Source organism: Numida meleagris, unplaced genomic scaffold (genome assembly GCF_002078875.1).
Source record: "Numida meleagris isolate 19003 breed g44 Domestic line unplaced genomic scaffold, NumMel1.0 unplaced_Scaffold329, whole genome shotgun sequence".
Taxonomy (NCBI): Eukaryota; Metazoa; Chordata; class Aves; order Galliformes; family Numididae; genus Numida; species Numida meleagris.
In genome coordinates, this window is record NW_018364559.1 from 24,657 (window position 1) to 49,620 (window position 24,964).

At 39.4% G+C, this 24,964-nt stretch overlaps 1 protein-coding gene and 1 long non-coding RNA gene across 2 annotated transcripts in view; one reads left to right on the forward strand and one right to left on the reverse strand.

The window, feature by feature from the left end:
• Positions 1-2,323, reverse strand: part of LOC110391247 — a 4,846-nt gene extending 2,523 nt beyond the window's left edge. Inside the window, exon 1 of the long non-coding RNA XR_002434025.1 lies at positions 2,070-2,323. This is a non-coding gene — a long non-coding RNA (uncharacterized LOC110391247). The remainder of the gene's footprint in view (positions 1-2,069) is intronic.
• Positions 1-24,651, forward strand: part of LOC110391246 (protein arginine N-methyltransferase 8) — a 45,710-nt gene extending 21,059 nt beyond the window's left edge. Inside the window, exons 5-11 of the mRNA XM_021383058.1 lie at positions 3,391-3,454; positions 10,622-10,764; positions 11,154-11,241; positions 14,783-14,898; positions 18,474-18,624; positions 22,316-22,437; positions 24,212-24,651. Of these exons, the coding sequence (XP_021238733.1) occupies positions 3,391-3,454; positions 10,622-10,764; positions 11,154-11,241; positions 14,783-14,898; positions 18,474-18,624; positions 22,316-22,437; positions 24,212-24,295 (768 nt within the window). The 3' untranslated portion in view covers positions 24,296-24,651. The remainder of the gene's footprint in view (positions 1-3,390; positions 3,455-10,621; positions 10,765-11,153; positions 11,242-14,782; positions 14,899-18,473; positions 18,625-22,315; positions 22,438-24,211) is intronic.
• Positions 24,652-24,964: the final 313 nt, after the last annotated feature.

Consider the following 24,964-nt stretch of genomic DNA (forward strand, 5'->3'; position numbering starts at 1 on the left):
ATATCCCTGTTCTAAAGCTCCCATACCCGCAACCCAGATGCCCTGTGTCGCTGGCGTTGTGAGTGGCACAGCGGATACCAAGGATGCTCCCAGTTTCCCTGCTTTTGTTTTTAATCGTGTTCGTGATCTGAACCGAGCCATGGGGCTCCCCATGCTCGCGCTGGAACATTGGCTCCTGGGGTCCAGGCTTGAGGCCGGAACTCGGACCCCTGTGTTGTCCCAGCCAGGTGGTTTCCCCACTCCCCCCTGATGTCTGTATGGGCACTGACAAGCCATGTGGGAGCCCCCACACACCCAGCATTTCAAAGGAGTTTTGCTTCTTGCAGCCCTCTCGGTTCTGCAATCCTTAGCTCTGTGTCCCAGCCTCCCACATTTGAATCAGCTGCCGTGACCTTGCTGTTGCAAAGCAAAGGCTTGAAGTGCTGCAGTCAGCGGCTGTACCTCATCAGCACAAGCCAGTTCACAGCCTCTTTGTATTAACTCCCCCACACGTGCAGAACCAGGCAAGGCCGCAAGCGCTGCCCTGAATGCTGGCAAAGCCCCAGAGCGCAGACATTCTCGCAAGACCGCATCCTGAGCTTCAGCAGGGAGTGCGCTTGCAGCAATTGCTGTTCGCACTCTGTTAGCAAAAAAGCCAAAGTGTTCTCCTTGTTTTTGCCTTATATGAAGATAGCTTGGCGAACCCGAAAGAATTGAACGCATTTTTTCAAACGCACTCCTCCCTATGCTTGCAGCTGTCATCAGCACTGCTACAGGCAGCCTGACCTGATCCTCAGGAGCCAACCAGGGCCCCTGCCCTATAAGCATCTCTATTCGGGCTCCGTGTAGTGGGTGATTTGGATCGTCCCGAGCCTGTAATAATTGCCGCTCCGCCTTGTCTCGGAGGAGAGTCTCCCAAACGGGCACTTGGGCAGGGAACAAACAAGCTCGAGCACGTTGTCTCCAATCAAAAATAAGTGGACCACCCATGCTAATCATGTCCAGAAACATTTGGGCAGCCGGACCCATGATACCCCCTCGGAAAGGGCCCCTTTTAACTGCAATAGCAACTTGAAATCTAACGGCTGCCATTCCCTGTGCCCACCTGCATGGGCTACATCTGGGTAGCACAACTGACTAGGAGCATCTTGAGGTGAAAAAGTGCAGTCCTCAAGAACACATTGCTTTGCTTTAACCATCCATCGTTCCACTGCTTCCCTATACCCCAGAAGCTGAAATCCCACCCGTTTAACCTTCTTCTCTGGGGTCCGCTTTTTCTTCTCAATTGCCCTCTTCATAGCCTTACACACTTCCCTTAGGTCCCTTGCAGCAGAGTCCTCCCCGCCCTGATCGTCCTCCGAGTCAGACAGTGAGGAATCCGAGGACGATGAAGTTGGGGGAGCTCGAACCCTCTCCAGTGCTTTCAACTCAGCCAGCACCTCCTGAGTGTTATATGGGGGTGGAATAGCGAACAGTGGGGTCCCCTTCTCTTTTTCTTTCGATGGTTCATTTCCCGAAGGGGTGCCAGGGAAACGGGCCATTCCCCCAGCAGTAATCCCCCACACCCCACCCGACGGATAGTGACCCCACCGCATATACCCCAGGGGCGGCGCCGAAGGCATGGCACCCCCGGGTACATACAGAGGAGGAACTCCCCCTTCTTTCTTTTCTTTAGTACCTCCCAGATCGTTCTCATCACAACTATTCCCCTCTGTTCATGAGGCATTTTCCAAGGTCTTTATCTCTGATTCAACTCCCTCTGTCTCCATCTTCCCCTTATCTTCCCCTTTCTTCCCCGAGTCCGAATGCAACAGCGCGTATGCTGCTTGCCAGACTTCTCTGTCTGTTTTAACCATCTGAAAGAGTTTAACAAGCGACCCATATGCAGGTAGCAGTTGCTGTGTCTCCTTATCCCCTTCGCATGCCCCCCCGAATAACTCCTCCCCCACTTTATCAAGGACACCCTTACTCAAACAATGAGAAGGGTCAGTCGCCAGACCACGCCGCAAAATCCATTTAAACAGCGGCATTAGGTCCTTTTTATGCACTTCGCAGCCTGCCTGTGCTGCCATCCCCTTCAGCATACTCACCATCCTCTCCAGCGACGAAGACATACTGGAGTACACTGTCGAGCGCCCCTGCGCTCCGAGCACCTCTCCGTGCTCCCCCTCGAGCGCCCCTGCGCTCCAAGCGCCCCTCCGCGCTCCTTCTCGAGCACCCCTGCGCTCCAAGCGCCTCTCCGCGCTCCATCTTATCACATCGGGGTCACCAATTGTTGTCTACGACAACGTACTAAGGCTTCCCTTCCGTCTGCACCTCCGCGTGCAGGGGCATACGGGACACATACACGGTATGTAGCGCCAAAATGCCAATTTAATGCTGTGCAACAAGGCTACTTATACCCGTACACGCGACCGCCCCATATACCCGTGACCCCCCCTGCTCCTCCCAGGTGCTCGCAGGCACCACCCGCCGTGACTCCCTGATTCCTTCCTTGGTGCTCGCAGGCACCACCCATCCCATTTAATCCCGCAGATATAACAGCAGAAGGCACAGAAATAAAGGAAAGAAATCTTCTTTCAGAAGGCCTCAGGTACACAGGGATCTCTAATGAGAGAGACCCTCACCTCCATTGCCAACCCTTAAATGAGGTCTGGGAAGAAGTGGATCCTGGCTCCACCCCTTCTGGTTGCTCAGATGCATTGCATGCTCCTGAGCTCCCCTGCCTTCCTACCAGGCGCTCAATCACTGTTTCGAGCCATGACTTAGCATTTCCACTGCATTGGTCATAGAAAAAGAAAAGTAGAATCATAGAATGGCTTGGGTTGAAAAGGCCCTCAAAGATCATCAAGTAGATACGCATAGTTCGTAAATACAATTGTTTCAGTAATTACTTTGTGTAAAATTTCTTTATTGTTTTTTGATAGATGCATTGGGATAGATTCTAACAATTAAAAGCAGTTGTTTTGGAAACAGACCATTACTTCCATGGTTTGAACATTACTCACAAAGCTTGAATCTATTTTAAAATAAAATATACAAGGAAGTGTACCATCATGCTATTTGATTCCCTTCAGGAGATGTTTCTGAATGAAGGGTAATATCTGAGGTAATGAAAATAAGTTACACATTTGATTATATATTAACTAACCCTGTAGTTAGGATCTCTTTTTTCCACATTTTAGCAATTTTTGAAAACAATCCTTTCCATACGAGCCGGTTTAACTCATACAGACTTCAGTTTAAATACAAGATGTAGTTTATCATGATATTGTACACACAGATTTGATTTACTCTTCCTCAGTCATTGAATGCTTTGTATAGGCTCTGCTGACTTCACTAGATTGTATATAGTCATATATCTGATGTCAGTAACACATAATTACCCTTCCTCTTCTTTTTTTTTCCTAGATTGAGTGTTCAAGTATATCTGACTACTCTGAAAAAATTATCAAGGCCAACCACTTGGACAACAGTAAGGCATATATAAATATTTTTTTTTTAGGAGAAATAAGAGGTTTTTTTTTTTACTTTTTCTAGTTGATTTATGTTGTGTGGTCTATATGTAAATTATGATTTCTCATTATTTATAAATACAAAACTAATGCAAGTGCTCTTTGTAGACACTAGAGCAACGCCTCACAGGGGGAATTATTTCTACACTTAATTCTAGGCTCACAGACAACAGAAGTAACAGATGGCAGGTTGATTTGCAAAGTAGTTAAAAGGTCGCATAGTAGAGCTGAACAAGCAACAGAATTCCCCTTTCAGATCAATTCTGCCATTTCAGTTCTACCTTAATATCTTAAATAGAATCAACACACATACACACGTACACTCAAATTCAAATTTAAATGATGTTCTGAGCAAAAAGTATTCCAAATCAATGCTGACTTAATACTGTTTCTTCTGACTTCCAACTGCACAAAAATGTATTTTTAAAAAAACATATTCAAATACATACATACCAATCAATATATTTAATTTTCCAAACAGCAGTATCACTGAGAAATTTTCTTTCCTGAGCAGAAACTGTAAAATTTCAAAAGATGTGGAAATACTTCAATTTAAATCACAGCTCAAAAAGATATCTTTGTGAAACCTGAAGAAGTCAGGCTGCCTTTTTTTTTTTTTTTTTTTTTTTAAAGTGAAGCTGTGAAACAGTTCTTGTTTAAAAGCACTCTTTTCAGACAGGTTGGATTTGCTGCAGAACAACACAGGTCACATTTAGTTGGACTGTATCATTTTCCCTTTCTCTTAGCTGTGTCTGTCCTGGTGCTGTGCAAGTGCAAATTCAGAACTAGTTTTCTGTTCTGTTTTAGATCTGCCTTAATTTCTATTGCTGTCACTGGCAGCTTCTATACAACAGTAGATGTTTGGAAAGAGAGTTTCTCATACAGCATGTGTATTTGAATGATGTGGGGGAAGAAAAGAAACGCACCAAAAAATAACCAGAAAGAACATTGCAGTGATATGGATCATAATAGGCAGCCAGTGTACATAGCTGCTAGTTCACAGAAAGAAGGAAGTGAAGTACCGGAAAATAATCTCCTCCACAAGATGGAGAAGGCACTGAAACAATGTCAACACCACAGCTTGATTAGCCCACACCCTTAGTGCAGAGCAGATGGGTTCCTAGAAAGGCATTTCACAAAATAGTACACACTAGCCTTCCAAAAATTCATTTGTATTTGTCTGGATTTCCAACACCAGGAACTGCACATGAAGGGACTTTATAAGTGAATAAATAGGTAGTTTCAGAAGTTAACAGTAAGAGTTTTAAATTGTCAACAACTCTGATAGAATTGTCAATATCTAGAAAGAATTGACCTTTATATACACACAAACATATATACAAAAATTCCTGTTTCACTTATTTTAATATATGCATAATTATTGTAGAAAATAATGAGTTTTGAAAAAAATGTCTGATGCTCAGAGCAAGAGCCTGGGGTGAGTCCATTATGAAAGTCAGTGGAATGTTAGAAAATCTAAACTACAGTGCAATTGACTTTTCAGATCTCCTCCATACTTCAATTATTTGTCTTTGACTTCAGAATACAAGATCAAATATATTTTTAGATTTATTTCTGAAGAACATGTTACCAACATAAACTTCCTTTGTGGGAAAAGCATAAAGGAACAATGTTTCAGTTCACAGGCAGATACACCTGAGATTTGGTGATAGATGCAGACCTAATATCATTTGTGGCTCTGTAGTTCTCCCTTACAAATAATTTGGCTTGATCCTCTGTGGACTGGATGGACATCCCAAGAATCATTGCATTTGTCAGTCAGACTGAAATTATTATAAAAAATACTTTCTCTTTGCTGAAGTAACTCCCGTATAGTTCAAGGTTGTAAGGCCGCAATGAAATGAGGAAAAACTAAGGTCATCTTAGGAAGGAGTCCCCCATCTCTTTTCCTTTCCTTCATACTCTTATTTCTGGCTTACCTTATGCTAGCACTGTCATCTAGTAGGTCACGCCATTGTCAGATTTATTTCACTACCTCGTGAGTTTGAATGGCTCCAAAAAGGGTCCAGTGTGCTCCAGAGGTTAGTCTCTGTACTTTTTCCAGGGACAAATTCTCATTTAAATAGGAACAAGTCCTTGAAAAATGAGACTGCTCTGCTGTGGCAGGAGACTGGCTGATTTACAATTTACACTGACATACATTCACATTTAAATTAATGTGAGCAGGTACTGAGTCAAAGGATCTTATTGCTTATGGCAATTTTTCCTTTCTTCTACCTAATTGCCTGTTAATACACAGCATAATTAAAAAGGGCTAAGCCAAGAGAAGAACTACTGTTTCGAGAACAGATATAATACAGCTGGGGACAGCACAGTTTGCCCTCATGTGGTGCTTTATGAAGATGTTTCAAAGTAAAGGGAGGTGGGAGGAACTATTCACACTATGGCTGTTCTCAGCATGAGCAGATGGCTTCAAAGTCTGCAACTGTGTCACACTGGCAGGTGTTAACAGTGCTAATATCACTCAAATAATTGTGGCAGTGAATGTTCTCAGGAAAAAATGTGAACTAAAGAGAATTCAATTCATGACAGGAGCATATAAACATGAAGAGTCTGCAACATATCAACCAATCAACATTGATCTGCAAAAACTGTAAAGGAAGAAGTTAAACAAATGGAAACAAGGAGGAAACTGTATTCTCATCCAGTCTCACACTTCATTTATCCATCTGAATGAGAACTTCCAAACTTCTTAGAGGACCAGTCTGTTTTTGTTTACTATGAAAATATAATAGCTGTATCTGGTTAGTGTATGACTAATATTACATGTATTTTTGAAAAAAAATGGAACCTCATTTTTCCTAGGCTAAGTTCTAAAAATTGCTAAACAGCTTACCTAGTTATAGCTAAATAAAAGTACCTTACTTTCTCCCAGGCTAAATGTTGACTACTTTCAGCAATAATGTTTACCACCAATAAAAATTGCGAGACATTAAGAGTTACACAGTCATGCTGTCCATTATTAAATGGAAGTAAAATTTTCCCTTCTCACATTTTTATTCCTGAATTTAAAGTGCATCTGTTACCTTCTCAAGGTAACAAACTAGCAAAATACAAAACCACCAGACTTTGCCACCCTGCAAGGAATAGCAGACAAACACAAGCTAAAAATTATTTTTCTAAAGAATTTAGATTGTGTTTGAAAATAGAAGATATACAAAAAAAAATAGAAGAATGATTGGAAAATTGTGTGATGAACCCAACAGGAGATTGATTGTTACAGCTGAACTACATATGGACCAATATTTAGTTTTCCTTTAAGTAAATATCTACTCTAATATAAACTAGTTCTGTTAATTGCTTGTTGATCTGCTTTTGCAGTGAAACATCCATACTCTACCGTAAGTAGTTTACCTCACTGATTGCCATTAATGTAATGAGTTGCGTTGTATATTGTCACTGAAGATTTGGTATTCTGCTGCATATATTCTTTCAACTCTTTTGAGGTCCTTGAAACTCATATGCTAACAAAAATATCTGACAAGATCCAACAATAATGTTTTCTAGGAATCCCTTTAGATAACTGAAAAGCCATCCAATCTAAACAAGAGAGAAGATTCAGACTAAGACAACCACCATCTGAGTGAAAAACTTCCTCTTAACATCTAACCTAAACATCCCCGTCTTAGTGTAAAACCATTCCCCTTCCTCCTCTCACTATCCACTCCTGTAAGCAAGTTCCCCCTCCTGTTTATATGCTCCCTCCAAGTACTGGAAGGCCACAATGAGGTCTCCCCGGAGCCTTCTCTTCTCCAAACTAAACAAGCCCAGTTCCCTCAACCTTGCTTCACAGGAGAGGTGCTCCAGCCCTCTGATCATCTCGGTGGCCTTCCTCTTGACCCATTCTAAGAGCTCTGCACCTTTCTTGTGCTGGGGGCCCCAGGCCTGGACGCACTACTCCAGATGGGGCCTCACAAGAGCTGAGTACAGGGGGGCCACCACCTCCCTCTCCCTGCTGGACACTCCTCTTTTAGTGCAACCCAGAATATAGTTGGCCTTCTGGGCTGCAAGCACACACTGCTGGCTGATGTCCAGCTTCTCATCCACCAGGACTCACAAGTCCTTCTCCACAGGGCTACTCTCAAGGATTTCTTCCCCCAGTTTGTATAAATACCTGGGATTGCCCCAGTCCAAGTGCAGCACCTTGCATTTGGCCTTGTTGAACCTCATTAGGTTCTCATGGGCCCACTTCTCCAGCCTGTCCAGGACCCTCTGGATGGCTTCCCTTCCCTCCAGTGTATTGACTGCACCACTCAGCTTGGTGTCATCTGCAAACTTGCTGAGGGTGCACTCGATGCCATCATCTACGTCATTGATAAAGATGTTGAAGAGCACCGGTCCCAAGACTGAGCCTTGGGGGATACCATTTGGGACTGGCCTCCACCCTGACACAGAACCATTAATCACAACCCTCTGGCTGCAACCAGCCAACCAGTTCTTAATCCACCAAGCAGTCCATCCTTCAAATCCATACCTCTCCAATTTAGAGAGAAGGATGTGGTGAGGGACACAAAGGCTTCGGAGAAGTCCAGGTAGATGACACCCGTCACCCTTCTCCCATCCACCAATGTCGACACTCCATCATAGAAGTCCACCAGATCAGTCAGGCAAGATCTGCCCTTGGTGAAGCCGTGACGGCTGTCTCAGATCACCTCTTTGTCTCATATGTGCCTTGACATGTCTTCTAGGAGGATCTGCTCCATGATCTTTGCAGGCACAGAGGTGAGGCTCACCGGCCTGTAGTTCTCCAAGTCTTCCTTTCTACTGTTCTTAAAACTGGGAGTAGTGTTCCCTTTTTCCAGCCACCAGGGACTTTACCGGACAGCCATGAATTTTTGAATACAATGGAGAACAGCTTAGCAACCACATCAGCTGTTTTTCTCAGAACCCTGGGATGGATATCATCTGGCCCCATGAACTTACGTACATTCCATTGCAAGAGGAGTTCTCGGACTTGTTCCACTGTTACAGTAGGACAGAATCTGATCTTCTCACCCACACCTAGAGGTTCAGAGTTCTGTCAGACATGGGAAGCCTGAACACCAGTAAAGACTAAGGCAAAACACTCACCGAGTACCTCAGCTTTTTCTATGCCTGAGGATGCCAGCTCTCCATTACCTTTTATCAGAGGAGGAACACTCTCCTTGGCCTATGTAGCAATCGGAAAGATCAACACAATGGAAAAAGCGTTACAAAAGAGGTGGAAGAACCAGCATGATAGAAAGGTGCTACAAAGGAAAGGAAGTAGATCACTCACCCATATCAGAAGATTCTGGGTTCACAGAGAAAAACTTCCATCAAAGAGGGATCTCCAAAAAGGGCAGTCAGCCCTTAAATGAGGCCTAAGAGGGGTGGAGCCTGGCTTCCGGCAATTCACCTGTGCTTCCAGGGCTGACTAGATCTTTCCTTCAGGTGTTCAATCAGGCTGTGACTCAGCAGTTCCCATTCAGCCTGTCTCCTCCTGCCTATATACCTGTAAACCCCTTGTTATCTTTCACATCCCTCACCAAATTCAGCCTTATCTGTGCCTTGGCTTTCCTCAGTGTATCTCTACACACATGCACAACAGCCCCTGTATTCCTCCCAGGCTATATAACTCTGCTTCCATTTCCTGTACATTTCCCTCTTTTCCCTCACTTTAAGCTGCAGGTCCTTGCTCAGCCAGGTTGGTTGCCTGCCTCCCCTGCCCAGCTTCTTCTCCTGGGGGATTGAGAGCCATTGCACTCTCAGAAGGGCATCCTTAAAGAACTGCCAGCTCTGTTCTGTATCCATGCCCTTGAGGACAGTTTCACAGGGGATCCCATCTGGCAATTCCTTCAGCAGCCGGAAGTTTCCTCTCCTGAAGTTCAGGGTCCTGATTCTGCTTTTTGCCAGGCTTGCATTCTTCAAGATCACGAACTCCACCAGGGAATGGTCACTACAGTCCAAGCTGCCTCCAATCTTGATTTCTTTAATGCTTTCTTCTGCACTAGTGAGCACCAGTTCCAGTAGGGCTTCACCTTGAGTCAGTCTATCTAATACCTGGACTAGGAATTTATCCTCAGCAGACTCCAGGAATCTCCTAGATTGTCTACCACCCACCGTGCCACTATCCCAGCAGATATCCAGGTGGTTGAAATCCCCCATCAGGACAAGAGCCTGCAAGCACAACATTTTCTGCAGCTGAAGCAAGAAGGCATCATCAGCAGGCTCCTCCTGATCAGGTGGCCTAGAGCAGACCACAACCACTAGATGCCCTTTACTGGACCGAATCCTTGATTTTAACCCACAAGCTCTCAACCTGATCGTGGCTGTTTCTCAGACACAGCTCTTCGCAATCTATCCACTTCCTAGCATAGAGAGCAACTCCCCCACCCCTCCTACCCTGTCTATCCCTACTGAAAAGCCTGTAGCCCTCAATCCAAGTATTCCAATCATGGGATTCATCCCACCATGTTTCTGTGATAGCAATTAGGTCATACTTTCCCAATTGTGCCACAGTTTCTAACTCCTCCTGTTTATTTCCCACTCTGCATATATTGGTATAGAGGTACTTCAGTTTGGCTATTGGCCTCGTTGCCTTCTTGGAGGAGCCCTCCCTAATACCTCCAGGACAAATCTGGGGTTTTCCCCTACTGCCTCCCAAAATGACAGCATTCGCACATTCTTCTCTGTCACCCAGTACACCCCCTTCCTCCATTGTATCTAGTTTAAAGCCTTGCTAACCAACCCAGCCAGCTTGCTCTCTAGAGTATTTTCTAGTTAGTCACCTTAATTTTTTGCATTACTTTGTTAATAATCTAGAAAACTAAATTCATTAGGGCATGAAAAATGAGATCATACAGGTAACTGGGTAAGATTATTTTTCTTTTGTTTTTTTATATATGTGTTTTATTAGTTTGGTGGTGTTTTTTTCCTTCTATACTGATGCTAAAAGTTATGTTTATTGTACTTGTTGCAGAGAGCTTTAAAATAATGTAAAAAGTCACCTGAGTCTCATGAGATCATTCCTAATGTGAAGGCGATCAAGAAGAGAATGATATTGAAAAGGTCAACCTGACATTCACTAGCAAGGAAGTCAGATGTTTTATTACGTGAAATATATTTCTTTGGATTCTTTTTTTCAGTAATCACAATATTTAAAGGTAAAGTGGAAGAAGTTGAATTACCTGTGGATAAAGTAGACATCATTATCAGCGAGTGGATGGGTTATTGTCTTTTCTATGAGTCAATGTTAAACACAGTCATCTTCGCACGAGATAAATGGCTGGTAGGTGCCCTGCATGTTATGCTCCTCTCTGAAACAATCAACACTTATTTTCTGACTACAAGCCTTCCTTCTCCTACTGTCCTCATAACAAGAGACAGTTACATCTCCAGTACAATTTCATAGGCTTTAATGGAAAAATTAACAAAAAGATTCTGAGTAAAAGAGATTTGGTTTTCATTGCCTGTTGGCGAAATTCATATAGACGCTCTCTAATAGCATTGCTACAGGCTGCAAGATTTGCTGAGATTAAAGCTGATGTGACAATCTGAAGTAAAACAGAAAAGGCATGCAAGGGGTGCTTGTCTGTTTTTTGTATGTGCAGTTCAAAATGTGATGTCTTTGTCAGGTGAATAGATTACGAGATCCATTTCCCCACAATTCATCAACAGAAACCAGGAGGGCTAATGTTTCCAGACCGAGCTGCTTTGTACGTGGTAGCAATTGAAGACAGACAGTACAAGGACTTCAAAATTCACTGTGAGTACATGCCTAAAAACCACCCTTTTCTACTGTTATTTACCTAAAATATTTGACTTATAGTGGCCTGCTGTAATCTCTTCACTGACAACATTTTGCAAAAGCCATGAATTCATACTAGCCAGGGCAGAATTCCAGTACAAACAAAAACTAAGAAAATTCTAGTCTGATGAAAAATTAAGAAAACTTGCAGTAATTTAAAGTGTGTGAAGGACTGATACATGAATAATACAACGTTTACAGTTATACTGATAACTCTACATCTATTTTAAAATGTTTATTTTAGGAGATTTAGTTTCATTGTTGATTTCATAAATATCATCCCACATAACTGTCATAAAATTAGAATCACAGAATAGTCTGAGTTTGAAGGAACCTTAAATATCATCTAGTTCTAACTCCCCTGCCATGGAAAGGGTTGCTTACTCTAGACCACACTGCTTAAAAACTCATCCAGCTTGGCCTTTAACACTTCCAGGAATGGGACATTTACAAGTACGACTTCTCTGGGCAACATCTTCCAGTGCTTCATTACACCCATAGTAAAGAATTTCTTACTAACATCTAAGCTAAATCTGCCCCCTTTTGTTTAAAACCATAACTCACTTGTTAGTGAACACTACCAAAAAGAGAATTATTGTCGTTCAGGTGCTGGTTTTTGTTTGTTTGTTTTAAATAAGAATAACAACAGAAAAATTAACATGATGCATTTGAACTGTAAAGGTTAAGAAATATGTGTCGAAATTACATCTCACTAATAACTTGTCAGGATGAAAAAACATATCATGCTTTTTAAAACACTTCATATGAGAATTTTTAAATGAAAAATAAGGATCAGAATATTCAATTTATTTTAATGTGAAAAACACCAAAGTTTTTTGCTTTTACTTCATGGATGCATAAAAGTGACCTGACACTTATGTTTAATTTTTTCCCCTTAGGTTTCATTGAATAACTTGTGCTGTAATTGACCTGTAGAGGTTATCTTGTTCAGCTTCCAACTCAAAGCAAACTAGAGTTAACTAGATTTCAGAATGAAATCAGGTCGTTCAGAACCGAGTCCTGCAGAGTTCAGAGATGAGAATTCCTTATCTTCTCTAAGCTGTTGTGTTAATGCTGAAGAACCTTCAAAAGTAAACAAGTTTATGAACATTCCACCAGAATTTTCCTTTCTGAAATTTGCATCTGTTGTCTCTTGTTACCTTGAACACATTTTTCCTGGAAATACCTCATATTTGAGTATGTGGTTCACTTTTATCACCACTGTTTCATAATCCTAATTCATGTTCAATTTATAGTCCCCCAGATCTCCCAAGTTTTGGATTTATTTGGTCATAATAGTTTTGATTAAAGGAACAAATTCTACATTGCTTTTTTTTTTCCCACTTTTTTTCTTTTTATCTCTTATTTATTTACTTTTTAGAGTTTGTCAATTTCACTTTAAGTCATTTTCTGTTGTGGAAGGGGGGTGGAGATCACAAAAATTCCTAAGCAGCTCTGTTAATTAAAGATACATACAAAAGTTTCAGCAAAATTTGTGGGTCCAGTCCTCCTACCAAAGAAAATGCCTAATTCCTCCTTATCCTCTAAAATTACTCTAGAAAAAGAAGTTGAGTGTTTTCCTAATCAAATTCGGTTTCAATACATAGAACTACAATGAATATGCCAAAGCCATCTTGGGTCAAACGCAATCCCAGTGCAATAAGGCAGTGAAGAAAATGTTTCTGTAGGTGTCAGGCAAAATTTTATCAATTCCTCAAGCACTGTCTAGGTTTTTCTTCTTTTGTGGTGACCTTGACAGTTAAATTCATTACAAAATCTACAGACCCAGAAGGATGCATGTGGCATCCATTCTGTAAAAGATTCAAAGACATTTTGGGTTAAAAACTCCTTTATTTCACTTTTCTTTTGAACTCCTTCCTTTCTAAGCTTTGAGCTTTATTCTTTTCTCAGAAAATGCATCTGGATTTAGCTCTTTTTTTTAATACTCTGAAAATCTTCAGGTTTTATTTTCTCTTCTAAAATGTTGTTTTTCTTTAAGACACTTTCTTTCCTGATTTCACCTGATTCCCCTCACTTTTTATACTTCCAGTGTTTACTCTGTAACTTCTTTAGTTATTTCCATCTCACTCATAGCTGCACTGCCATCTTGTCTATTTTCAGTTTGTAACTCCTCGATGGTATCTTACATTTCAGTTTTTCCTCTTTTTTCTCTCTTAAGATGGAGGAGAAAGTCTTGCCTTCATGTGAGCTGGAGGGCTGAGTTTTTCAAAGTACACTCAAAAGATATCAAGTGAAGTAATAAAATATAAGACTTATAAAAAACTTCTAATGTCTCAAACTTGTAATGCCACAGGGGACTACTATAGTCAATCAGTCTTATTTGCTGCAAAATGTAAAACATATACTTTTATATCTTAACTCCTTTGACAAGTTTCTAGCATACACTGTAGTATACACTCAATGACATTTCATGTAGGCTGAAGTAAATCAAAAGAATTTTTTTCCTCAAAGTTTCCTCGGTAATCTTGTCTGAGAAATCATATAAAAATGTTTGGCTTCTCTAAATAAAATCTGAAGTTCCTTTACTCATAATCTACTCGGAACGCCATGCTATGTTCTGGGAAGGGAGAAGAAAAAAAAAGTCAGTGTATTTGACACTTGTTCAAAAAATAAATATATAATTTATAAATATTCACTGGATTTTTCTAGCCAGCCTTCTACTCAACACAGGCTGTAATGCTCAAGTTTATGACATTGTTTTTAAACTTTCAGATAGACTGCTGAATGGAACTTGATTTGAGTGATTAATAAGAATAATATTTCATGTTTTTTGAAGTTTTCATTTTGTGAATCAACCTTAAAAGCAGAGCCAGTTTACTTTTCCCTGTGTTAATATTAATTCAAGCTAAAAAACAAAAACACTCAGCAAAAGGTATTTGTTGGCACAATCAGAAGTTTAAATGCTGGAGATCAGCATGGATTTAAAGTAGTTTAGAGGAAGGATATTTTGCTTTGTGTCATGATGTAAATGCAGATTAAATCTTGAATCTCCCAAATGCTGAAACACACATGGATCTCCTGTCAGTAATTTGCTTCTTGAAAGAGCATACATAAAAACAGCTGAGTGAATAACAACCTACAAAATTAAGGAAATACTATCCCAAATGAATAGGAAAGGACAGAATACTCTTGAAGGTCGTTTCCAGGTCTCAGTCTGACATGTTATATGATTTTGAGCAATACTCCCAGATATCTAGAACTCTGAAAATCATCAGGTCTCATATAACACAGTTTTAGGGTGGGGGCTTCCAAAAATACAGGCCACTTGTTAAAAGATGTACATCAATGTTTATTTTGCCACAACTGCACTATCTATAAAATAGCAGCAATGACATAGACAGTTGTGGCACTCAGCAAAGAGTTAATGAGAACAAATCAGCTGATCATAGAAATACTTTCAAAGGAAATATGCTTTGAGAAGCAAAAAAATATCTATATTATTACTGCTGATTTTTGACACATCCATTTGCATTGACAGGGTGGGAGAATGTGTACGGCTTTGACATGACCTGTATTAGGGATGTTGCCATGAAGGAGCCTTTGGTGGACATAGTAGATCCAAAGCAAGTGGTGACCAATGCCTGTTTAATAAAGGTTTGGTAATTCCAAATATATCTAACTATGAATGTTTACATCTAACTGTAGGATTCTTTGGAGATCTGCTGCTTTTGCTTTACTAATATCTTTGTATGCTTCTAACTAGCTACAGAAGCCATCATGGTAGAATACTATCACAATAAGATAGAAATTTCTAGAAAGTTTTAAATTAGTTCAAATTAGTTTAAAAATAGTTTAAATTGCTATGTTGCACATGCTTAGCTGTCAGCTAAATTAAGCAATACATGTTATGGAATGCCTCAAAGTGAGATGCTCCTTGTGACTCTGTACTCATTGGACTACTTCAATAAATGGTTGTCAAACTGTAACTTAAACACTTACAATTATACATGTGCAAATACTGGATAGAGACATGGTGTATTAAATACGAATTCTAATCACCTTACTTTCTTGTAAATAGAGGTTGAAAATTACCAGTGGCAAGCTGCTGAGAGAAAGAGAAAATTATTTCTGTTTGCAGTTTCTGAATTGCATGGCTCTGATGAAATAGCTCTAGCTTACTCTAGAACATGAAATCAGAATTGGAACCTGATTTTTGTATATATTCTTAATTCTTAGCCTTATCCAGAACGTTGCTGCGCTCTCCCAGTCCCAACACTTGCAGACAGAAATTAACATGTGCCCTACATAAAAGACAGAATGGTCACTACTCTCTGTTCACAAAACCAGGTTAAGAGTCTGTGGCTACAGCAACACATGAAAGCTCTAATATTCCTCCTATGTGCAAGAAACCTCCTTATGTGAGACTACTCACATGAATAAGGCATTCTGCTTCAATACCAGTAGCAGAATCAGGTCGATGAAGCCAAAAGTTTGCTCACATATCCCAAAGACTCAGTTCCTTTTGATTCTCTGGTTAACTATGACCATTATTTACTCATTTTTCCATTAAGCTATTTAAAATGAGATGTGGTAAATCACAACTTTTCTACTTATTTTACTCAAAGCATTTATCCCCTAAACTGTTAGCTGTAATTAAGTAATGTTCAATGAACTGTGCAGTTTAATAGAAGAATATATACCTGACAGAATAAGAGGATCACCAAAACAGGGATCAAGCCAGGTTCAAAACAATACTAATTAACCCCCTAAAAAGTTTAATATCCTGCATACTAATTTAAAAAAATAACTAAAAAGCAGGTTTCTGTTCTTAAAATACCCTTCAAAAGTGAAACAATTTTACCCAGCACGTCAATATTTTTGAAACATTTCCAATGACTTCTTTAATTCAAGTATTTCCTAGTGGTTTTTAACCACTTTACCCTGAAGAGCCATTACAGCTCAGAGAGAAGCTACATACTCATCTATGGGCTTAATCCATTGCACTTTGTTCACAATTTCCCCATAGTGATATCACTAAAAAGCCACCAAAAATTACAGTAAATTTTGCAGTCTGCTTCAGCATATTTCAGAAATTCTTATTCCTGATGTAGTTTGTAGTTGTTTTTTTTCTTTGTCGTTTGTTTGGTTTTTTGGAGGGGGGGACTGTAGGGGTGGAGCTGGCTGTTTGAAGGCTATCCCAGCTCTAAATGACCACTTATAAGCAAGGATCCTTATAGCTGTAATAGCAGGTAGACATTTCTAAACTTTCTAAGGGGGGAGATACATATAATCTTCCCTTGTAAGGAAGGGGGTATTGTCTATGTTTCATCAATATGAACATAAAATTCTTTTATCAAGTACTTCTTATACTAAATCAGTGTCTTACCATTGATGTTATCTGATTAATCAAAGACAATTGTTCTCCTTGTAATACTGGCAAGCAGAGAACTGTTCAGCTTGTTCTTAGGTAGCCATGTAAAAATAAAAAGAGTAAGGGAAACATTCTCTGAACAACTACCAAGGGTCACGCATGACCGCCCAATGACCCCATGCAAGTGCACAGCCAGGAAATTAGCCAAAAGGGGATGAAGTATCATGATTGCTTAGCCTTATGAATATGTAGGTATTAGATGTTTCTTCTCTATTGGATAGATAGAATATTTGGGAATTTAATGTACAAACATGGTGAAGAAACTTGCATTATTGTGCTTGATTGTGGAAACTTCCACTGGCACCTAGGCCTAAATAAAGAACAATATCTCTCCTGATTGTGTAGGAATTGATTCACTGCATACTGGGTAACAAATCCACTTTTCAGACAAAAGCTGTAGTGAGTCATGGTTACATAGCAATGTAATAGAATCATTTCCATTACAGTTAGATTATTTTTTTAACAATGTTTCAAATCAGATAGACCAAAACAATAACTTGCTTAAATCATCTCACCGTGAGTTTTCAGTTTATCAGAAATATATGGTATGTGGTCCACACAGAGAGTCTAGTAACTGAAATATGGTTGTATTTTTAATGTTTATTTTTGCACAGTTCTCTTAGGTTATAAAGTATAATTACCAAAAGATCCCTCTATTCTGCATGGACATTCTAATCTCTGCTCTCCATTACTGAAGTGTAAGTCTGAAGTAATTCTGGTGAGATCAATGATATGATTCATAGTTTATGTTGATGCAGTAGAGGAATTTTGGATTTCTGCCTACAAAATATTTATGGATAGCATGGATGATTTTGTTGTTGAAACTGATTTTCCTTATAACAGAAATCAAAATATTTTGAGATCTCCTGCTAAATATGCCCTGACAAGGACAGTGAAACTAGATACATTTAGGAGAATATGAGAAAGTAAATTGATAGGAAAGTTTTTCCATAGCATTGGAATGTAATTGATAATATTTCAGACTTAGTAACATCCCTATCATAAGTATCAGTCTTGGAAGCATGCCTGATAAAAGCAATACCTACCTGGGAAAATTAGATCAATATAAAAAAAAGTTTAAGCCTTGAAAAGTGTGATTTAAATATCAATAGAAATAAGCAATCTTGTAGACTCATCATTGCTCCAAACTACCGCAATCAAGACCTAGAACAATTTACAGATTTTGCTTTTGTATAGTTGAAGTGTAAAATCTCTGTGCATGCTAATTAGAAATCTTTGTCTGACACAAGATTAGAAAACATAATCAGCAAAAAGCAGCCCCCCGTAATGACTCAGATGTTTTGACTGCTTAACATGACATAGTCGCAGAATATTCCCTCCCAGAAATGCTCAAACAAATCAGAAGTTTATTTTTATTTTAAAAAAAAAAGACCCACAAAAAACTACTGTCTTTCCTTATGCTGACTGTACCAGAGAGGAAAAATCTTAAAATTGGGTAACATATCTCCATTTCAACATCCATTGTACCTCTATTTGTCAAAGCACCATTTTACCTTAATTTCCTCCAGCTCCCGTCACTCCTCCCTGCCATTCCCAAGGGCACGCTCTCTTCTATGACTGGCCTCTCTTACTATATAGTCAACTCAGTCAGGTAACTGGATCACTTGCTGATGATTTAATATATTCAAATGTACCATGAATTTCTTGCAGTATAAATGATTGCCAGTTGTCTTGGTTGCTGATCATTAAAAAAAAAATGCTTAAGTACACCACCTTAACAATTACCTTAGTCACAGATGTCTGAATCTAAATACTTAATTCATTCTCTTCAAAACAGGAAGTGGATATCTATACAGTGAAGACTGAAGAACTGGCATTTACTTCAGCATTCTGCCTCCAAATTCAGCGTAATGATTACATTCATGCACTGGTCACCTATTTTAATATTGAATTTACAAAGTGCCACAAGAAGATGGGATTTTCTACAGGTAATCTGTTTCTGTTTCTGTTTCAATCTTCTTGTCAGTACTACTGGTCAGATGGTACATGAGGGTTTACTGTAACAATAAATTTTCATTTCAGTGAGAAAAACTATCATCACTTTGAAGGAGGTGATCAGGATGGAGAAAGGACAATTGTAGGAATTCTGCAAAAGCAGTGGCAGTATTTCACAATAGCTACCAAGCTTACAGTTCAGAAAGAATTATAATCCAGGGGTTCGTGCTAATCAGCAGTTATATCTTAATCCTGTATCAAGTTTATTGGATAAAACAGGAGATTGTTGCTTCTGTGAGAGATAGCAGTTTTGGGTCCCAGCTTCCATGAAATCTGAAACTCAACTAATGGTTTTTGCTTGTCTCAGAATCTAGAACAAAATCATCAGTTTTTCAAAAACATAATCACATATGATTCACACACATAAGTAATATGTGTGTGATTCATATGTAAATTGGCTCAATCAATCCATACATGAAACTCTAACTTCCCTGGGTGAGCACATACTTACAGGAATAATTCCATTCCTATGAGGAATGGTTTGCCAGTGTCAATGTTGCAAGAAATGTAAAAATCTTGTAACTGCTTTAATGACAAGAACAATAAACAATAGTTGCTGGTTGTTACTGGCACCACCGGTGTAAATGGAATCTTATGTGAAATAAATGTTTTTAGAAATATCTCTTTTTTTTTTTCCCCTTACAGGAGCTTCCAGCTCTTCACTGAGAGTCAAAACTTTTATTTTACTCTAGAAGTATAACCATGTGGGTGATATTATTTGGTACCTGGTATTCTTATATTTTTAATCAAATACATTTACCAGGTCATTCTATAAAACCACTATACTGTAGTAATTCTCACACTGTAATAGGTATCACTGACCAATGACAGGCAAAAGTTACCAGTGAAAATTCACTAGGGACTGCTTGAGCATCTGTATTTAAATCAGAGATGAAAACAAATACGTAAAACAGAAAAATTAGAATAGCAGAAGAGAAACAACAATTAAAACAAACAGTACCATTCAATTAAAGTTTAGAGGTGTAGTGTATGAATTAAACGAAGTAATTCCTGACCAGCCAGCCTACACAATAGAAAAACGTCTGTGAATTAATTAGTCAAACAGACTAATGCCCAAGGAAGAATAAAAAATATAATATTTTTTCCCAAGATTTCCTACTCTAGAGTAATACATTAACAAGCAAAAGGGAAATGTTGGATACATCATTCAAAAATACGCTTGAAATAGTCATTCAAATAGGAATCCTGTCACAAGCAGGTGCTGATTGCAGCTTTACGTAGGTGTTGTCAGAGTGGCATTGAACTTCTCTCTCTTTAACTGCCCTGAAGTTTGGAGCCAACTGTATGCAATATCATTTAGATCCTCCTATACTGAAACAAGTTAAAGGGCAGTTTTTCTCACCTATTTTATGACAAGATCACCTTTCTTTGGAGGTAGTCACTTCTTTCTACTAACCTAGATGATGATTTAACATTGTCACCTCTCTTTGAGGTTATTAACTTCATTTCTGCAATGTAGTATTCTGAGAACAGGTGAGAGTTCCAAATTTTGGATAATCTGTTTCAGGTCTCTCTAACTTGAAAAGGCAAGCTTTTCTGAACCACAAGTAGGGTAATATTGGAAGTTTTGAAGTATGGTTGCAAAGTTTGTGCTGCCATCCTCAGGGTTTATAGTATTTTTGTTCTCTTCCAAATATAATGAGCAGCAATGGAATTTTGGGGGGAAAAAAATCCAAATACAAAATAGTTGAATAGTGTGTGCTCAGTCCTGAAGACAAATATAAAATGAAGACAAACCAAAGTGAGCATTCAATTCTAAACACACAATAAAGTAAATTAATTGAAACACTTGTGCAAAGGAACGCCAGATATAACTAAGACAAGCGCTTGGCAAAATTTATCTTAGAATCATAGAATCATAGAATTTTCTAGGTTGGAAAAGACCTACAAGATCATCCAGTCCAACCATCCACCTACCACCAATAACCCCACTAAACCATGTCTCTCAGCACTATATCTAAATGTTTCTTGAACACCTCCAGGGACAGTGACTCAACCACCTCCCTGGGCAGCCCATTCCAGCACCTGACCACTCTTTCAGAAAAGTAGTATTTCCTAATGTCCAGCCTAAATCTCCCCTGGTGCAACTTGAGGCCATTCCCCCTCGTCCTGTCACTAGTTACAAAAGAGAAGAGGCCAACCCCAGCTCACTACAACCTCCCTTCAGGTAATTGTAGAGAATGATAAGGTCTCCCCTGATCCTCCTCTTCTCCAGACTGAACAATCCCAGCTCCCTCAGCCGCTCCTCATAAGGCTTGTGCTCCAGACCCCTCACCAGCTTCATCACCCTCCTCTGAACACACTCCAGGGTCTCAATGTCTTTCCTGCAGTGAGGGGCCCAAAACTGGACACAGTACTCGAGGTGAGGCCTCACCAGTGCTGAGTAAAGAGGGACAATTACTTCCCTACTCCTACTGGCAACGCTATTTCTCATACAAGCCAGGATGCCATTGGCCTTGGCCACCTGGGCACACTGCTGGCTCATGCTTAGACAAGCATTTACCAATACCCCAGGTCCGTTTCCTCCACACAGTCTTCCAGCCACTCTGCTCCAAGCCTGTAGTGTTACCTAGGGTTGTTGTGGCCAAAGTGCAGGACCTGGCACTTGGTCTTATTGAACCTCATCCCATTGGCTTCAGCCCAGAGATCTAGCCTGTCCAGATCTCTCTGTAGGGCCTTCCTACCCCCAAGCAGATCGACACTTCCTGCCAGCTTGGTGTCATCTGCAAACTTACTGAGGGTGCTCTCAGTGCCCTCATCCAGGTCATCAATAAAGTTATTGAAAAGAACAGGCCCCAGCACCGACCCCTGGGGACCACTTGTGACCAGACACCAGTTGGATTTAAATCCATTCACCACTACTCTCTGGGCCTGGCCCTCCAGCCAGCTCCTTACCCAGCAAAGAGTGTACCTGTCCAAGCCATGGGCTGCCAGCTTCTCCAGAAGAATACTGTGGGAGACAGTATCTTTTAGTTCTAAACTTAAAGGGCATCAAAGTGGTTCTACTACGTGAGACTAGGAATTCATTTAGACCAGTATCCATCTCTGTCAGTCAGCCATAGTATATGCTGTTAAAAAAAAAAATTAAGAACAGGTTCAAATGCCCTTTTCCCAGAACTGCTCTCTTGAAAACCTCTGCTTTGTACTCTTGCAGCATCATGAATCAGAGGTTTCACCTGTGTCATCATGGTTAGCAGTTTTTTATGCATGTTTCTTTGATTTTGTTAACTGTTTTTGAATTAATTTACACTTCTGACATTCAAATGACTTAGTGTTAAATATTTTCCCAACTTGAATGTGTGTAAGTTAATAGGAATGCATAAAGAAAGTGCCTGTCATGCTCACTAACATTCTTCATGGAATCCTTCTTGCTGAGTGTAATCACACTGACATATTCCAGCAAAACTTAGATGATAACCCATTATCAGCCAATAGAATTGTGTTATTATTATTGTCGTGCTTAAGTTCAACTGTTAATATTGTAAATGAGTTAAAAGTATTCTATAAGAAGAAAGGCTTTTTTTCAACTGTTTGCAAGTCTTAATTCGAATTTATAAGACAAAGATAAAATTTCTTTAAATAATGCCCATATGTGTTTTCTAGCACCTGATGCTCCCTATACTCACTGGAAGCAAACTGTCTTCTATTTAGAGGACTATTTAACTGTGAGACGAGGAGAAGAAATCTATGGGACAATATCCATGAAACCAAATGCAAAAAATGTGGTAAGTTGGCATCACTGCTTCTATTTCCAACTCTAATGATAACAAATGATAATCAACAGTAAATATAATGTATATAAGTAAAACAATGAGCATGCTAGAGACACTAAATTCGTATATACTAGTAAAAACTGTATTCATAGCTCCACCAAAGCTGGTAACAGCAATGATAATGTAGTGCTAACATTACAAAAGTCAGCTTGCAAACCAGCTAGCAAGAGAAGGAAGAAATCGTCCAGCTACATCACCAAGACAGCTGCCCTCTGAAATCATCTAGGTTCATATTTTGTGAAAAAAGCAGGCAAGAGTCTCTTCATACTGTCACTAAAATCAGCAATAAGAGCCCCCTGCCAGTTTAGAATGATCAAGAGTAAACCCTATATTTAGAGCCAGATTTTCCACTCAGTACCCAAGAATTCACTTTTCAGGAAATTAAGTAACAGATTTCAGTTGAACTTCTGTATGAACTCACTATTCAAACCCACTATGGTTATTTCAAAATTGTGGCTGTCCATAGAAACTATTGATGTTTTGTTCAAGACCAAAACCAAAACATGATAGATATCACACTATGATGACCGAGAACGTCCTCAATTTGTCTGCTATGGGCTGATGTCATGATTTAGGGCTTCTTTTGTCTTATAAGGAGACTATGGGACATAGTCTGATGGACAAACCCTGCCTGTATAGAAAAACAAGATTTGAGAAGTATCTCTTCTGTGAGAAACAGTGATATCATTTTCTGCCAAAACCCTTTAGTGAAATCTCATTTTCTGTTAGTACAGTTACCACACAGAGCCGTTAATATAGCATGATAATAATCCATTCACGCTATCATCGTGATTGTTGGAATATTGCATTCATTGACTGCAGTGAATCTTAACATTCCATCACCCTCTTTTATTGAATTACTTGTCCTATTTTTGTACCAAAACTATACTGTATATTGTTTTCACAAAAGTGTTGATACTTGGGAAGAATTAAACACAAATTAAGCCTAGCATCAAAACAATCACATTCACTCCTGAAGCTTACCCCTTGCTGTGACAATACAGGAGAACAGTGTGATTCCCACTTTAATGTTGTTTTGGAGGGAACAGAAACATTTTCTTTTGCATTCAGTGAATCAGTTCATTGCCCTTCTCTCTTGAGGGAAAAATAAAATTCAGATTTGTTCGCACAACACCCTAATGCAGGTACTAAAATTAAAATCTTCTAATAGTTATCACAAGACAGACTAGCTCAATACTCTTAGATTAAAAATGATTTCTTAGCACTTTGTTCTTCTGAAACATGAAGTCTTCCAAAAGCCTGTAAGGAGACATCTTCATTTTGTGAGACTATGTAGTCCCTATTTTCAAAAAACATGGAATTATAAGAAAAAGAATGACTAGAGGCTAGTCTACAATGGGAGGTTTACCAAATCTGTTCTGGAATAACTGATAGCCTGAAGGCCCTTTACTCAATGGGATAAGCTTTTAGAAAATTATTATAGAATACTTATGATAGCACAGCATCTCAGAAATCTTTTAGTTGTAACCAGGACAGGAAAGCAGTCTTGAGCAGACTACAATATATCCTAGACAAAGATTGCATGATGAATACTGTTATACTTCTTACATCCTGCTTTTTCAATGCTAGAGACATTAAAAACAAAAGAAGTTAGAAACCACAGTATGTAACTCTTAAGACTGCAGGTCTTTTCAAACTGAGCAATAACTGAATTCATACACTGGATTTATGGTCTTGCTTACATTTACATTTAAATCTTTTACAGCGTGACCTGGATTTCACTGTAGACTTGGATTTTAAAGGACAGCTATGCGAAGCATCAGTATCTAATGACTACAAAATGCGCTAGCAAGAAACCTTTCAGAGAGATTGAAAGAATTGTATCAAGTCCTGAACTGCTGAAGGAACAAGTGTTTGCACGATTACTACATTAAATATTAGAATGTTTACTCCAGTGGAAAGTGGTAACCTGATCCCTCTTGCAGATGGTATAGAGGGCTGGGATCCCACTATGAATGTACAGTATACAGCTTTTGTCAAATATATAGGGAAAACAAAGAACAGACTTGAGTGTTCTGTTTGACTTTAGGATGGCAGAAGATGCATATAAAATTGTGCTATTTATAATGAATATCTGGTTCTTCCAAGCTTTGCATGTTACAAGTGATTAGGGCAGTTTCTTCAATATAGAAGACCACTAAAAGACATTGCCATGATACCTGGACTTATGTTCAATATAAATACTATATAATATAGTATAAAATAGTATATTATAATATGATATATATATTGTACATGAGAAAAATGTTTGTTCATAATAGGAACTCATTTTGTGATTACTTAATTATGCAGTTATGGAACGATGACGGCTCTACTCTAGACAGTGATACATTTCAGCTGTAATTAACTGCCCAAATTATAGCTTTGGGAAATACTCTGAGCAAAATGTAGATAAGAGCTGGGACTTTATAAAGGATCAACAAGTATCTCTTACAATATCATCTGGAGACTGTGAACC